This window comes from Pogoniulus pusillus, chromosome 41 (genome assembly GCF_015220805.1).
Source record: "Pogoniulus pusillus isolate bPogPus1 chromosome 41, bPogPus1.pri, whole genome shotgun sequence".
Classification (NCBI taxonomy): Eukaryota; Metazoa; Chordata; class Aves; order Piciformes; family Lybiidae; genus Pogoniulus; species Pogoniulus pusillus.
Window position 1 is genome coordinate 4,094,559 of NC_087304.1, and position 15,591 is coordinate 4,110,149.

The 15,591-nt window shown below is 58.2% G+C and overlaps 1 protein-coding gene across 2 annotated transcripts; it reads left to right on the top strand.

The window, feature by feature from the left end:
• Window positions 1-910: 910 nt before the first annotated feature.
• On the top strand, window positions 911-9,950 carry LOC135192107 (acidic leucine-rich nuclear phosphoprotein 32 family member B). 2 transcript variants are annotated; one of them, XM_064174975.1, is made up of 7 exons: window positions 911-1,022; window positions 4,274-4,423; window positions 4,862-4,984; window positions 6,279-6,477; window positions 6,794-6,912; window positions 7,305-7,359; window positions 9,658-9,950. In XM_064174975.1, exons 1-7 carry the CDS (start codon window positions 969-971, stop codon window positions 9,744-9,746), a joined length of 789 nt encoding a protein of 262 aa, XP_064031045.1. In that variant the 5' UTR covers window positions 911-968; the 3' UTR covers window positions 9,747-9,950. The 2 variants fall into 2 exon arrangements, with proteins under 2 accessions (XP_064031045.1, XP_064031044.1); XM_064174974.1 differs by having other exon boundaries at window positions 913-1,022; window positions 6,791-6,912.
• The last annotated feature ends 5,641 nt before the right edge of the window (window positions 9,951-15,591 follow it).

The window sequence follows — 15,591 nt, forward strand, 5'->3', positions numbered from 1 at the left end:
GGGAACATGGATGTGGTGCTAGGGATGGGAATGTGATGCTGGGGATGGGAATGTGGTGCTGAGGATAGGATGTGGGGACTGGAGATAGGAACATTTTGCTGGGGATGGGATCGTTGTGCCCAGGAACTGGAATGTGGTGGCTGGAGATGGGAACATTTTGCTGGGGAGGGCAACGCTGTGTGGGGCGCAGCGGTACCGGGCGCGGCCGGCAGGGGACGCTGCCATAAGGAGTGGGGGGGGGGGCGGCGGTACCGGGCGCGACCGGCAGGGGGCGCTGCCATAAGGAGTGGGAGGTGTTGGGGGCGCGGCGGTGCGGGGCGCGGCCCGCAGGGGGTCGCTGCCACAAGGAGTGTGTGGGAGGAGGGGCGGCGATACCGGGCGCGGCGGGCAGGGGGCGCTGCCACAAGAAGTGGGAGATGGGGGCGCGGCGGTACCGGACGCGGCAGGCAGGGGGCGATGCCATAAGGAGTGGGAGATGTTGGGGGCGCTGCCATAAGGAGTTGGGGGGGGGGGGGGGCGCGGGGCGCGGCGGTACCGGTCGCGGCCGGCAGGGGGCGCTGCCATAAGGAGTGGGAGGTGGGGGGGGCGCGGCGATACCGGTCGCGGCCGGCAGGGGGCGCTGCCATAAGGAGTGGGAGGTGGGGGGGGCGCGGCGGTACCGGTCGCGGCCGGCAGGGGGCGCTGCCATAAGGAGTGGGAGGTGGGGGGGGCGCGGCGATACCGGTCGCGGCCGGCAGGGGGCGCTGCCATAAGGAGTGGGAGGTGGGGGGGGGCGCGGCGATACCGGTCGCGGCCGGCAGGGGGCGCGGCGCGCGCCGCCTTTGTTGCCTTTGGCGCCTTCCTCGTGCCGGGCGGTGGCGGCGGCGGCGCGCGCGGGCTCGGGCGGGAGGCGGCGGCGGGAGCGGAGCGGGGCGGGAGCAGCTCGGGGCGGCGGCGGCGGGCTCGGCTCGGCTCGGCTCGGCGGGAGGATGGAGATGATAAGGCGGTTAACGCTAGAGCTGCGCAACAAGAAGCCCGGCGAGGTAACGTAAGCCGTAGAACGCGTGGCGGGGACGGACCGGACCGGGTTGAAACGGGACGGGATGGAGCTGGGACGGGGCGGGAGGTGCTGTGGAGCGGGCGAGGGGATAGAGCGCGGGTGGGAGGGAGCTGTGTCCCGCGTTGGTTGCGCACGGTGGGCCGTGGGGGGGCAGAGCGGGGCGGAGGGGCACCGAGCGCGGCGGCGGCGGCGGCGGCCGCGGCATGGCGGCGTGCACGTGCGCGGCGGGGCTCGGCCCGGCCCGAGGCAGAGGCTGGACCCGGCTCGGCCCGGCCCGCAGAGGGGAGCGGTGGGTGGCGGGGCCGGGGGAAGCCGGGCCGGGCCGGGCTGGGCTGGTGTGGGCCGGTTCCCGCCGCGCCGGAGCCAGCAGGCAAGGCCGGCGCGGCCCCGGGCAGCCATGGCGGCTCGGCCATGTTAGCGGCCGTCCGGGCCTGCCCCAGCCCGCCCCGCCGAGGCCTCAGCTCCCCGCGGGGCCTGGACGTGGCGGGCTCGGCGCAGGGCATTCCCCTCGGCCGGTTCTGGAGCTGGGGGAGCTGCGCTGTCAGAACGGCGCTGGCCCTTCGGGCAGCGGCCGTGCGAGGCCCGAGCGGCGCCTCCCGCCTGCCCCGGAGAGCCGGGGAGGAGCTGGGTGCCGGGGCGCGGGCACCGAGGGCCGGGCTGTGGTTCCTCCTCGCCCGGCGAAGGGGCTGAGGTGGGGCCCCGCCGCTGCCGTCTCTCTTCAGCTTGCTTCCTCCCGGCAGCTCCGTCCCGCCCGGCGGAGGAGGCGAAGCCGCCGGCAGCCCCGGGGCCGGGCCCGGCGCTTGGTAGCCGCTCGAAGCGTTTCTGTAGTGCTTCGTTGCTGCTCTCCGGGAGCCAGCTCGGCTTCGCAGCGGCACTGGCCCTTACCTGGCCCGATCCGGCAGCCTGGCTGGCAGCTAGAGGGTGGCTGTCACCCGGCTGGGGACAGGGCACAGCAGCGGGAGGCTGTGGGCAGCTTAAAGTCAAGGCAGATGGGGCTGTAAGGGGCAGCTTTGGTTAAAGACACTGTGTTGGTGAGCCCTGGGCACAAGAGAGATAGAGACCAGCTGGAGCAGGTCCAGAGGGGGCCAGCACAGTGATGGCAGGGCTGGAAGCCCTCCGCTGTGAGAGGGCTGAGAGAGTTGAGGTTGTTCTGTCTGGAGAACAGAAGCCTCCAGGCAGACCTTCTGATGGCCTTTGCAGTGCTTAAAGGGGGCGGTCAGAAAGCTGAGGAGAGCCTCCTGGCCCTTTTGGGACAGGATAAAAGGTGATAGTCAAAAACTACAAGAAGGAAGATTGAGAGTGGAGAGAAGGAAGAAATTTGAATGCTTAAGAGTGGTGAGAGCTTGGCCCAGATCGCCCAGAGAGGTGGGAGCTGCCCCGGCCCCGAACCGTTCCAGGGCAGGTCGTTTGTGGCTCTGAGCAGCCTGCTCCAGTTGCAGATGTCCCTGCTGACTGCTGGGGGTTGGATCATACGAGTTAAAGGTTCCTTCTAACCCGGACTGTTCTCCGAGTCTCCGCCGGTGAAGGGTTTTGCAGGGTGAGGACAATCTGTCGGGTGTCCCTCTGAGGCTGCCAGCTGCAGGTCCCCTCTGGCTTGACATCGGCAGCGAGCGACTGGCACAGCCTCAGCTGCAGAGGTCGCAGCGTGCCCTGGACCCACAGCTGGTGCAAGCTGGCACTGCTGGCAGAAGCTGTCCTGGCTGCTTTGTCTTACTGCAGCACTTGTTCTGCCACTCAGGGCAAGGGTTTGGTCCCAGTTCGAGGTGGTCTTGCTCAACCTGAGAAGGTTGGGCTTGCTTCTGTGCCCACACCAACCCAGGGTCAGCAGTGGAGGGCTGGCTTTGGCTGCCTTTGTACCCACTGCGGGGGCAATCTTGGTGCAGTTGGAGGCTTGTCTGGGCTGTTGGGAGCAAACCAAGCTTCTGGCAGAGCCTGTTTGCTGCTCAGCTCGGAGCCCTGGCCAGTGATGCCACTTCTGGAGTTTCAAGCATTAATTTGTTGGCACAGCAGCCTTGAAACTCTGCTGCCAGTGAGGCAAAGCAGTGTTCAAACGACTCCCTAATCCTTGGCTGATGGGAGAGAGGAAAAATGGGAGTGCTGGGAAGGAGGAATTTGGAGGGAGCGTTGGGAGCCTTCTGGCCAAGGCTGATTTCTACTTCTTGCTGTGAGGGGTGAAAGCAAATCCTGGAGGTGGCTTGGGAGAGCTGAGCCTTGAGCTTTGTAGGGGAAAGGGAGGGGGTGCCAGCTACGTTTGGCCCTCAGGGGTGAGCAGCTCTTTGCTGTTGCTTCGTGGTCCTGCTGCTAGAGGAGGGGTGGATTTTGTGCCACATTCCCGAGTGGCTTCTGTGTGTGGCCTCTGTGCTGGGTGCCATCAGTGCTGCTGCAGTGTGAGCCTGAGCTTGGGCTCGTCTGCCTATGCAGATGTGTCACCTCTGCGTGGAGGCTGTCACAGGGGAGGTGAATCCTCTGCAGGCAGGTTTTTCAGCACCCCACTGGTGTGGGGGAGAAAGCTGAAAGGGACAGAACCAGATCACCTTGTTTGGCCTCTTGCTCAGGAAGCCTGAAGCATGACTGAAAGCTTTTTTTTTTGGTGCTTTGTGCATGAAGTATTTTGAGGCAGCCTCAAGGCTCAAGCCCTTGGCGCTTCTTGGTGAGGGTTGGAGGCTGTGCAGCAGCTGCACCTTGCTGGTGCTCCAAGGGTGAAGTCCTAACCAGCACGAGGGGTTCTCACCTCCTGCCTCCACAGAGGTTGTTTGGCTTTAAGATCTTGGTGCTCCATGATGTGAGCAAGGAGGATCTGCTTTTGAAGTGTGGGTCACTGGCTGAGGTCAGCTTAGAATCGTAGAGTCAGGCAGGGTTGGAAGAGACCACAAGGAGCAGGCAGTGCCAACCCCCCTGCCATACCCAGGGACACCCTACCCTAGAGCAGGCTGCACACAGCCTCAGCCAGCCTGGCCTCAAACACCTCCAGCCATGGGGCCTCAACCACCTCCCTGGGCAGCCCCTGCCAGGCTCTCACCACTCTCCTGCTCAACAACTTCCTCCTCACCTCCAGCCTCACTCTCCCCACCTCCAGCTTTGCTCCATCTCCCCCACTCCTGCCACTCCCTGACAGCCTCAAAAGTCCCTCCCCAGCTTTTTTGGGGCCCCCTTCAGATCCTGAGGGGTCACCTTGACAGGCTGGAGGTGAGGCTGTGGTGGGTAAGCTGACAGCTGCTGCGTGTCTCTGTGCAGGTGAAGGAGCTGGTCCTTGACAACTGTCTCTCAGACAATGGGAAGGTCATTGGGCTCTCCTCAGACTTCGAGAACCTCGAGTTCCTCAGCATGATCAGTGTCCAACTGATGTCCATCTCCAACCTCCCCAAACTCAACAAGCTCCGGAAGGTGAGTCAGACCTGTGCTGCCAGCTCCAGCTCTCCTCGCTCTCAGACTCCGGGGGGGAAGTTTCTCCTGCCTTGGCCAGCAGAAGGCCATTTTTTGGTCTGGAGCCTGAAATCTGAGCAAGTGAGGCTGGTTTTTAATGTGCAGCAAAACACTTCTGAGCTGACTCTGTGTTGGGTGTCCTTTCTCTCTCGCTTTTCTTGTCCTGCTGCTGTCAGAAGTATTTTGGGGTTTGGAGCTTGTTCCCTTGTGTCCTGCAGCGTGGGGGTGGCTGGGAGTGGACTTACCACAGGAAAAGGCTTCCAGGGAGAATCTGGAGCTGCTGCTCTGTGCCTGGGTCCTGAACTTGAATGCTCTTTGTAGTCAAGTTCTGAGGGCAGTTTTCCTCCCTGTGTCAGAAGCTGAGACACTTTCTAACCCTGTGCTGTTCCCTCCTGGCAGCTGGAGCTGAGTGATAACAGGATTTCTGGTGGCCTTGAAGTTCTAGCAGAGAGAACTCCCAACCTGACACACTTGAATCTAAGTGGCAACAGGATCAAAGACATCAATACCCTGGAGCCCTTGGTGAGTTGGAGGAAGGCTGTGCTGGCATCTGAGGTGGCTTTTTTTTCCTCTGGGCAGTCTGTCTGCAGCAGAAGTCCAACATCTTGGTAACTGTTCCAACAGCGCTTCGTGGCTCTGATGGGAACAGATGAGTGGGTCCAGTTTGAGGCTGGGCTAATAGTTAATGGCTCCTCTTGTCTGGAAAACTTGCTAGAAAAGAAGCATGAAATTGGGCTGGATGAGTAAAAACTGAGGATGCAGTGCTCAGTGCCCACCTGAGAAAGGACCAGTAATGGGTCGGATGCAGTTTGAGGTAGGTGGCACCTGGGGTGTCATGGAGATGAGTTGCTTGGACACCAGTGAGGGTGTCCATCACAGCAGGCCAGAGGTGGCAGTTGTGCTGGGACCCTCTCACCTGGGTGTTCTCACAGCGTGGCAGGGGAGGGGGTTCCTGTTGCATCTGAACTGCCCCAAAGAAGGCTCCTGCCTGACTCTGGCCAAAAGGTCTCCTCTAGGGCATTTACCTCATTAGCTGCTGCCTTTGGTTCCTCCATCCCCTCCAAAACCAGCTGGAAGCTGATCTACTGCTTGTCTTGACCTGCATATCATCAGTATCTAAAGGGTCGGGGGGAAGAGGCTTCCAGGAACACAAACTGGAAGCCAGGAGGTTTCATCTGAACAGGAGGGGAAACTTGAGTGGCATGAGGGTGATGGAGGCCAGGAGCAGGCTGCCCAGAGAGGTTATGGAGTCCTTTTCTCTGCAGAGCTTCCAGTCCCTCCGTGCCATTGTGCTCCTGGGCAAGCTGCTGTGGGTGCCCTGCTGGAGCAGGGGGGTTGGACTGGATGACCTGCAGAGGTCCCTTCCAGCCCCTCCAGGCTGGGTTCTGGGGCTCTGCAGTGCAGGATGTGGTGGCTGGAGCAGGAGAGCTGCTGTGGCTGTGCCAGAGGCACGCAGGAGCAGTCTGCAGCTCTTCCCCTGTCCTGGTCTTGGTTATTTTGCTGATGTCTGGGCAGGATGAGTCCAGCTCAATGATTCCTCCAGCTAGGGGAGCTGCCTGGGGGTGGATTTCTGTGCTTGTTGCCCACCCCCCCTCAAAAGGGAGCAAGACCTGCCAATGGTTTCAGAGGGAACTGTCTGCAAGGAGGGGAAACCAACAGAGGAGCTGCCTCCAAGAACTGCTCTCCATCTGAGGGGCACCTGGTGCAGATAGAGCATGCAGAGACACTTGTGTGCTGGCTCTGGGTTGCAGAGCAGCTGTCCTCTGCTCTGCAGGCAGTTGCAGTCTCTGATGTTGGACTGGTTTGCTCCCTGCAGAAAAAGCTGCCGAACCTCCGCAGTTTGGACCTCTTCAACTGCGAGGTGACGAAGCTCATCAACTACCGGGAGAGCGTCTTCACCCTTCTGCCCCAGCTCTCCTACCTAGATGGGTTTGATGCTGATGACCAGGAAGCCCCTGACTCAGAACCTGAAGCAGATGGGGATGGAGTGGAAGATGAGTATGAGAATGGGGAAGGTGAGGAGTCTCTAAGCTTGCTTTCCTTGCTGGGGAACAATCCCTTTGTCCTTCCCCCCCTGGCTGTGCTGCTAAATAAATGGGGCTTAGAAGTTGGCCACTGAAGCAGAGGCTCTCTGGGTGGTCTTGCTGCCTCCTTTGGCCAGTTGTGTGGGCAGTGAGGCTTGCTGCAGGCCAGTGGGGCTCGCTGCTGGCTCTCCTTTTGGTGGGTGATGTCCTCCTGCCCTTTGCTCCTGTAGTTCTGGGCTTGGAGGTGTCAGTGTTGCCTGGGTGCATTTGGGAACCATCCCACTTAACCTTCCTCTCTTGGCAGAAGGTGAGGAAGAGAATGATGATTATGAGGAAGATGATTTGGATGAAGAAGTCATTGATGATGAAGACGATGATGATGATGATCTGGAAGGTGAAGAGGAGGAGGATGGATTAGATGATGAGGTGAGCCTGTTGCTGCCACACACAGCAAGGCGGTTGCCTCATTTGTCCCTTCATGTGCTGAACTCTTTGGGCAGGTGTCACAGCTGATGCTTTGTGGGCAGATCTCAGGAGTCCCACTGGGTGCTTTGGCTTTTCCTGTCCCATCTTTTGGCTCCTAGGCCCTAGAGTTGGCCAGTCCAGGCTGGTTTGTTGCTTCCCGGTAGCTTCAGGTGATAGAGCCCTGGAGCCCCCTCTGGGGAGACTCAAGAGACTGTGCCAGAACCAACAGCTCCTCCTTGCTTAGCTTGGACCTGCCTCTAAGGCTAGAGCAGGACAGGAGCAAAGGTGCAGAAAGATGTTTCTGTGGAGCTCCACCTTGCTTGTTGTAACAAAGCTTCTTGTTTTGACTCTAGGAGGAAGATGAGGATGAAGATGGTGAGGACGATGAAGAAGATGAAGCTGATGATGGTGAGTCAGACAGTAACAAGCTAAGCACTTGGCCAAGCTGCCTCAGCAGCCTCACACATTGACTTCCCAGGCTTCACAGCAGGCTGTTCCCTGGAGGAAGCTGCAACATTCCTGCTTCCAGCGCCCCTAAGGCTCTTGCCCTTGCCTCAGCTGGCTGCTGAAGGGTGCTGAAAGCCAAGGGGTGCCACAGAGGTGATGGAGAACAGGCTTCACCTCCTGCCAGTGCCAGCCAAGCTGAGGAAGTCTGGGTTGGGACCCTCACTTTAAGAGGGACATTGAGGGGCAGGAGCATGTCCAGAGAAGGTCAACAAAGCTGCTGAGGGGTGTGGAGAACAGGGCTGGGGAGGAGCAGCTGAGAGAGCTGGGGGTGTGCAGCCTGGAGAAGAGGAGGCTGAGAGAGAATCATAGAATCAAGCAGGTTGGAAGAGACCTCCAAGCTCCTCCTGCCCAACCTAGCACCCAGCCCATGCCAATCCACAAGTTTCTGGGGAGGTGAACAATCACAGAGGACCTCATTGCTCTCTACAGCTCCCTGAAAGGAGGCTCAGTGAGGTGGGGCTTGGGCACATCTCCTAAGGAACAAAAATAGGACAAGAGGAAACAAACTCAGGTTGCCCCAGGGCAGGTTTAGGTTGGACAGGAGGAACATATTCTTTTCCCCACAAGGTTTGTGATGCCCTGGCCCAGGGCAGTGGTGGAGTCCCCATTCCTGAAAGAGTTTCAAAGCTGTGGTGCTGAGGGCCATGGTTTAGTGGTGCCCTGGCAGTGCTGGGTTAAATGTTGGACTGGATCTGAAAGGTCTTTTCCAACCAAAGGCTAACATAATTCTGTGAAATCCTGAAGGGGCAAACAGCCTGGAAAAGCACTTCTAAGGAGGAAGTCTTGCCACAGAAGCTTGACATTAGAAGTTAGCTTCAGGAGATGGTCTTGGAGACCTGTTCTTGGGCCCTCTCAGCTGTAGAGAGAATGGACCCAAGCTCCTTGACTTGAGTCCAAACTCCTCTGGTTGATAAGGAACTCAACAGCTGAGTGAGCATTGACAATGCAGTGACTGCAGTGGCTTGGAATGGTGTTGGGTGAGCCTGGTCAGCAGGGACTGCATTCTGCACAGGTTACATTTTTAGGGCTGCTCAGCAAAGTCCATTTTGAAGTGGCTGTTGAAGTGCTGGGAGGGTGCAGAAGGCAGTCAGTGTCTGTGCTAGTCCAGGCTTTTCTGGGTGCAATGAATCATGGAATCAACCTAGGCTGGAAAAGAGCCTCAAAGATTTGAGTCCAGCCATGAACCCAGCACTGCAACGTCCACCACTCAGCCATGTCCATGGGATCACAGAATGGGTTGGACAATCATCCAGTTCCAAGCCCCCTGGCATTGACAAGGACACCTTCCACTAGAGCAGGGCTTTGAGCACCTCCAGAGTGGTAAGGGTTGGAAGGAAGCTAGGGAGGCAGAGTCCAACCCCCCTGCCAAGGCAGATTCACCCAGAGCAGATCACACAGGACCACATCCAGCTGGGTTTTGGATGACTCCAGACATGAAGACTCCACAACTTCTCTGGGCAGCCTGCTGCAGGCCTCCAGCACCCTTCAATTACAGAAGTTCCTCCTCATGTTTACCAGGAGCTTCTGATGTTCCACTTTGTGCCCAGTACCCATTATCCTGCCACTGGGCACCACTGAACAAAGCCTGGTGCCATGCCCCTGCCACCCACCCTTGAAGCATTGATGAGACCAGCACCATGGCCACATAGTGGATCCTCACTGCCTGCTGCTGCCACTCATAGAACCAAGCAGGTTGGAAGAGAGCTCCAAGCTCAAACAGCCCAACCTAGCACCCAGCCCTGCCCAATCAACCAGCCCATGGCACTCAGTGCCCCAGCCAGGCTTGGCTTCAACACCTCCAGCCACAAAGACTCCACCACCTCCCTGGGCAGCCCATTCCAGCGCCAATCACTCTCTCTGCCAGCAACTTCCTCCTCACATCCAGCCTCAACCTGCCCTGCCACAGCTTCAGCCTGGGTCCCCTTCTTCTGTTGCTGTTTGCCTGGCAGCAGAGCCCAACCCCAGCTGGCTACAGCCTCCCTGCAGGCAGCTGCAGGCAGCAATCAGCTCTGCCCTGAGCCTCCTCTGCTGCAGGCTGCACCCCCCCAGCTCCCTCAGCCTCTCCTCACAGGGCTGTGCTCCAGGCCCCTCCCCAGCCTTGCTGCCCTGCTCTGGACATGCTCTCTTCACTCTGCTCCCTGCTGGCCGTTCCTCAAGGACTGAGCAGAGCTTCACCTCCTCCTTCACCTCTCTTTGCAGACCTCCCACGAGGGGAAAAGAGAAAACGAAATCTAGAGGATGAAGGAGAGGAAGACCCAGAAGATGAAGAGGATGATGAGGATGACTGATTCGAGGGAGCCAAGCAGTTTTACAGACTCTGACTGTGCTTTGTCTTAACCTCCCCGTTGTGTCTATGTGAGACTGTAAACCCCCATTCTCCTCTTCCTCCTCCTCCTCTTCCTCCTCCTCCTCCCCCCTTTGTATGGCTGCAGCCTCCACAATATATTTTTTTAAGATGTAGAATACTGTAGGCATTCAGGGGAAATCTTCCATCCAAGGCTCACTTTTCTTTTTGGGTTTATTTTTTATGGTTTTGGGGGTTTGGTTTTGTGTTGTTTCCCCACCCCCGCCCCCCCCCCTCCACCAAGTATCTCATGACCAAAGGCTTTCTCCTTCCTGTGCTTCGTGCAGCAGTTTGCAAAACAAAGAAATGAGACAACCCCTCCCGCCCAGAAAAATACAAAGGACTCCCCCCCCACCCCAGAAGGGACAGAATCCTCCTCCCCTCCCCCCCAAGAAGGGACAGAATCCTCCCCCCCCAAGAGAAAGGAGAGTCCTCCCCAAGGACAGAATCCTCTCCCCCCCCCCCCCCCCCAAGAAAGGACAGAATCATCATCCCCCCCTAAAAGGACAGAAAAAGGACAGACTCATCCCCCCCCTAAAAGGACAGAATTTCCCCCCCCCAAAAGGGACAGAATCGTCTCCCCCCCCAAAAAAAAAGGACAGAATCCTCTCCCCCCCAAAATAGGACAGAATCCTCCCCCCTAAAAATAGGATAGAATCCTCCCCCCAAAAAGGACAGAATTCCACCTAAAAAAGGACAGAATCCACCCCCAAAATAGGACAGAATCCTCCCCCCCCCCAAAAAGGACAGAATCCTCCCCTCCAAAATAGGACGGAATCCTCCCCCCCAAAATGGGATGGAATCCTCCCCTCCAAAATAGGACGGAATCCTCCCCCCCAAAATGGGATGGAATCCTCCCCCCCAAAAGGACACAATTCCACCTAAAATAGGACAGAATCCTCCCCCCAAAAAGGACAGAATTCCCCCCCCCAAAATAGGACAGAATCCTCCCCCCCCCCTAAAAAGGACAGAATCCTCCCCCCCCCAAAAAGGACAGAATCCTCCCCCCCCAAAATAGGACAGAATCCTCCCCCCCAAAATAGGACAGAATCCTCCCCCCCAAAATAGGACAGAATCCTCCCCCCCAAAATAGGACAGAATCCTCCCCCCCAAAAAAGGACAGAATCCTCTCCCCCAAAAGGACAGAATTCCACCTAAAAAAGGACAGAATCCTCCCCCCCCAAAATAGGACAGAATCTCCCCCAGAAGGACAGAATCCTCCCCCCCCAAAAAAGGACAGAATCCCCCCCAGAAGGACAGAATCCTCCCCCAGGAGACACACAACTCCCCAGATGCACCAAGAAAAAAGGACCACAAAAAACCCAACCCCCTCCCCCCCCAAAAAGAAGACCCCAAGGAAAGGTCCTCCCAGGGTGGTTGTGGTGTCTGGGCTCAGCCTGGCCACGCTGCACCCGGAGCTGCTTCTCACCTCCCGGCAGCCTCCGAGGCCTCTCTGCTCCCCACCTGCCCTCAGCCCCAAAGCTCTCTGAAGATCCACCTGGAGCAGTCGAGTTCCAAACTGCTTCCTCTGCCTCTGGACTCCCAAGCTGAGCTCTCTCCCTCTCTCCCTCTCTCTCTCTCTGATGGTGATGTGATCTCTGGAGATGCTGCAAGATACTTTAGTGATGGGGGGTCTGGGGGTGGGGGGGGAGATGCCTGAGGATGGGGTGGGCTCGGGGAGAGGAGGGAGGTGGCTGCTTGCAAGCCCCTGGTGCCAGCCCTGCTCTTGCTTTCCTGGTTTGGGGGGGGGGGGGGGGGGAGGGTTATTTTTTGATGATAAACTGGAATGTTGTTGTTTTTTTTTTTACTGGTGGCTACCTAAGAAGTCTGATTTTGGGGGCTGTGAGCTACGAGGAGGTTCTTCCACCCCCTCCTCAGCTACCTCTGCCTTTAGGAAGGGCTAGGGAAGAGCAGGTGAAAGGGATGCTGCAGCCTGGCAGCCTCCGTTCCTCGCTGTACAGAACACGTTCAGCCAGTAGCACTGTGATGCACCTAACTCGGCGTGCCCCAGGAGCCCACCGTGTTAGCCTCTATCTTCTCAGGGTCCTTCTGCTAGCCAGAACCAGCTCTGGACAGCTGCCTCACCATCAGCCTGGGCTGCACCTCCTCCTCTTCCTCCTCCTCCTCTGTTCTCCTTCCCAGCGCCATGAGCAGAGATGCAGCACCCACTGGGCACTCAGCAGCGTGGCAGCACAGATGGTGGTGCCCTCAGAGCACCACCACTACCCCGTGGTGTTCCTTCCACCCACCCGCGGTGGCTGGAAGGTTAGGGTGGGACTCTAACCAAGGTTGCCTCTTCCACCGGAGAGATTTCTGCCTCCTGGTTTTGCCCCTTTCTTGCCCACCCTTCCTTAACCTGGAGGACGTTCAGCTGCCCGCGGCTGGGCAGAGCTGGCCCTTGGGGAGGGAAGGTGCTGGGGATGAGCGAAGCGCTGCTCTGGGAGCTCTCCCAGTGGCACTTTGTGGCATTCCCGGTGGGATCTGTCGGCTCTCCCTCGGGGAGGGGAAGGAAGGGGGGGTGGGGAGGGGAGAGAGAGAGAGAAAGGGAGGAAGGGAAGGGGGTTGGGAGGGAGGAGCAGGGTGGGTGTCGCAGCAGCAGAGCTGAGTTCCTGTCGCTTTGTCCTCTCCTCGCCGTCCTCCTCTCGCTTTGTACAGTAGCTCTTAAACCCTTGGGAGAAGAACTTTAGTCCTGTAAAATGCAAACACGGAGTTAACTTATAAATGTTAAGAGGGGTAAGGAAAAAAAAAGGAGTTTTTAAGAAAGGAAATTTCAGAGCAGCAGCTGCTTTAATTTTGATTTAGTTTGGGGTTGGTTTTGGTTTGGTTGATTATTTTTTTTCCCCCCCCTGTTCTTTTGGGGTTTATTTTTGGGGTTGGTTTTTTTTTTAGTTTATTTTTGGGGGGGTTGGTTAATTTTTTTTTTGCCTGCATTTTTTTAGCAGATTGAAAGGATTTTATATTAGCTTAGGAACTGTTGGGTCTTCATTTGTCAGACTTAGTCCCAGGAAGAAGAAGAATTAATAATAATTAATAATAATAATAATAATAAAAATAAATCTCCAACCCTTTTGTATCTTTTGTTATAAATAAAAGGAAATGAAAAGGAAAAAAAAAATTGGATTTAAAAAAAAAACACCAAAAAAACCCAAAAAAATAAAAACCTTTTAAATAAAGACTTCAGTTTTTCAAAAGTCACTGTCCTGAGCATCCCTCTTTGCTGCCTCTCTGCTTCTGGACCAGCTCAGCTGCAGCTCTGCCTGCAGCAAACTGCACCTGCTGGAATCGTTGAATTGAGCAGGGTGGAAGAGAGCTCCAAGCTCAAACAGCCCAACCCAGCCCTGGCCAATCAACCAGACCATGGCACTCAGTGCCCCAGCCAGGCTTGGCTTGAAATGTCAACTTCTTAACATCCAGCCTGAACTTCCCCTGGCACAACTTGAGGCTGTGTCCCCTTTTATTGCTGCTTCTGTTGCACCCAGCCCTGGCCAAGCACCAGACCATGGCACTAAGTGCCCCAGCCAGGCTTGGCTTCAACACCTCCAGCCACAGCCACTCCACCACCTCCCTGGGCAGCCCATTCCAGTGCCAATCACTCTCTCGGCCAGGAACTTCCTCCTCACATCCAGCCTCAACCTGCCCTGCCACAGCTTCAGCCTGGGGCCCCTTCTTCTGGCCCTGGCTGCCTGGCAGCAGAGCCCAACCCCACCTGGCTACAGCCTCCCTGCAGGCAGCTGCAGGCAGCAATGAGCTCTGCCCTGAGCCTCCTCTGCTGCAGGCTGCACCCCCCCAGCTCCCTCAGCCTCTCCTCACAGGGCTGTGCTCCAGGCCCCTCCCCAGCCTTGCTGCCCTTCTCCAAACACCTTCCAGCACCTCAACATCTCTCTTGAATTGAGAAGGCCCAGGGCAGCTCTTCATGGATCCATGGAACAGACAGGTTTGGAAAGGACCTTAAAGGTCATCCAGCTCCAACCCCCCTGCCATGGGCAGGGACACCTCCACCAGCCCAGGTTGCTCAAGGTCTCATCCAGCCTGGCCTTGAACACCTCCAGGGAGGAGACATCCACAACCTCCCTGGGCAGCCTGTGCCAGGGTCTCCCTGCCCTCACTGGCAAGAATTTTTTCCTCTTCTCCAAGCCTCAACCTACCTTTTCCTGCAGGAACCTCCTGGAAGACTTGGGGCTGCTTTTCCTGAGCTGCTGCTGCAGGTGGTGCCTCTCCTGTGTCCTGAGCCCCAGCTGGGGCTATCCTTGGTAAGTACAGCTCAGCTCTGATGGGGCTGATGTGGGCACCTCTGGGCTGGGCTGGAGTGGGAGAGGTTCTCTTGTGGGGTGGCACAGACCATGCCAAGTGCTGGTATGGCTGTGTCTGCAGGACCTGCACAGGCTGGGGCAGCTCCTGCCTTTGGAGGTAGCCACAGCTTGGGTAAGGAGAGGTTAGGAGAAGATCTCACTGCTGGCTTTTAGGGTGGACACCTACCCTGCCCTGGAGAGGAGGAAGCTGGGTGGGTGCTGGATGCATGAATGCAAGGCAAGGAGGAGAAACCCCCTGCAGGCTGAGCTGAGGGGAGGAGGGGGGGGTCAGGGAAGCTGCCTGTGCTCGAGCTGGGGGGGTCCCAGCTGTGCCCAGTGCCAGGGTGCTCCCCCTTCACTGGGGCTGGAGGCTCCCAGCTGTGCCCAGTGCCAGGGTGCTCCCCCTTCACTGGTGCTGGAGGGTCCCAGCTGTGCCTGGTGCCCCTTCACTGGTGCTGGAGGGTCCCAGCTGTGCCTGGTGCCCCTTCACTGGTGCTGGAGGGTTCCAGCTGTGCCTGGTGCCCCTTCACTGGTGCTGGAGGGTCCCAGCTGTGCCTGGTGCCCCTTCACTGGGGCTGGAGGGTCCCAGCTGTGCCTGCTGCCCCTTCACTGGGGCTGGAGGCTCCCAGCTGTGCCTGGTGCCCCTTCACTGGGGCTGGAGGGTCCCAGCTGTGCCCAGTGCCAGGGTGTCCCCCCCTTCACTGGGGATGGGGTCAGTCCCAGCTGTGCCCAATGCCATGGCAGGCAGCAGGGACACCTCCAATTAGATCAGGTTGCTGAACCCCCACCTTGAATCTCTCCAGGGCTGGGCTGTCAACCACCTCCCTGGGCAACTTGTTCCAGTGTTTCACCAACCACATCGTGCAGAACTTCCTCCTGATGCCCAACCCCAAACCCCCACACCAGGCTGGGCAGTGAGGCCACCAGCACATGGCTACAGGAGTGAGCTGTGGGTGGTCTGTGATGCTACTCCCCCAGCTGCAGGGACTGCAGTGAGAGGATGGCATGGCCAGCCCTGCCAGGCAGCCTTCAGAGCCCTCCTGAGTGCCCATCGTGGGGCACTGGGGGCTTGGCTCTTGTGTGCTCCCTGCTTGGCACAGCCACACTGGGCTGCAGGCTTGCTGCTGGCTCCAGGAGGGGAGGTGTGAAGGTGGAAACAGCTCCTTGGGAAGGTGAAAGTAGGGAAAGGGATGTGGTGGAAGCAGGGGAGGTTGGAAGGTGAAGCTTCCCCTCAGGAGCTGCCTTCTGGGGTGAATGTTTGGGAAAGAGGCTGAGTTTGGGGGGGGGATGGGGGGGAAATCATCCCCTGGGGGCTGTGTCCCCTCCCAGGGCTGGCAGCAGCCTCCCACCCACACCGGGGAGCAGAGCAGCAGGATGCCAGTGCTCTCCTCTGCACCCAGAGAGGCTGGCAGCAGGCCAGAGCCAGCGTGGGCACTGGCAGGTGGGGGCAGGCCTTTGCCCAAACCAGTTTGGTGCAAACCTCACCTGGCTGGCACGGGG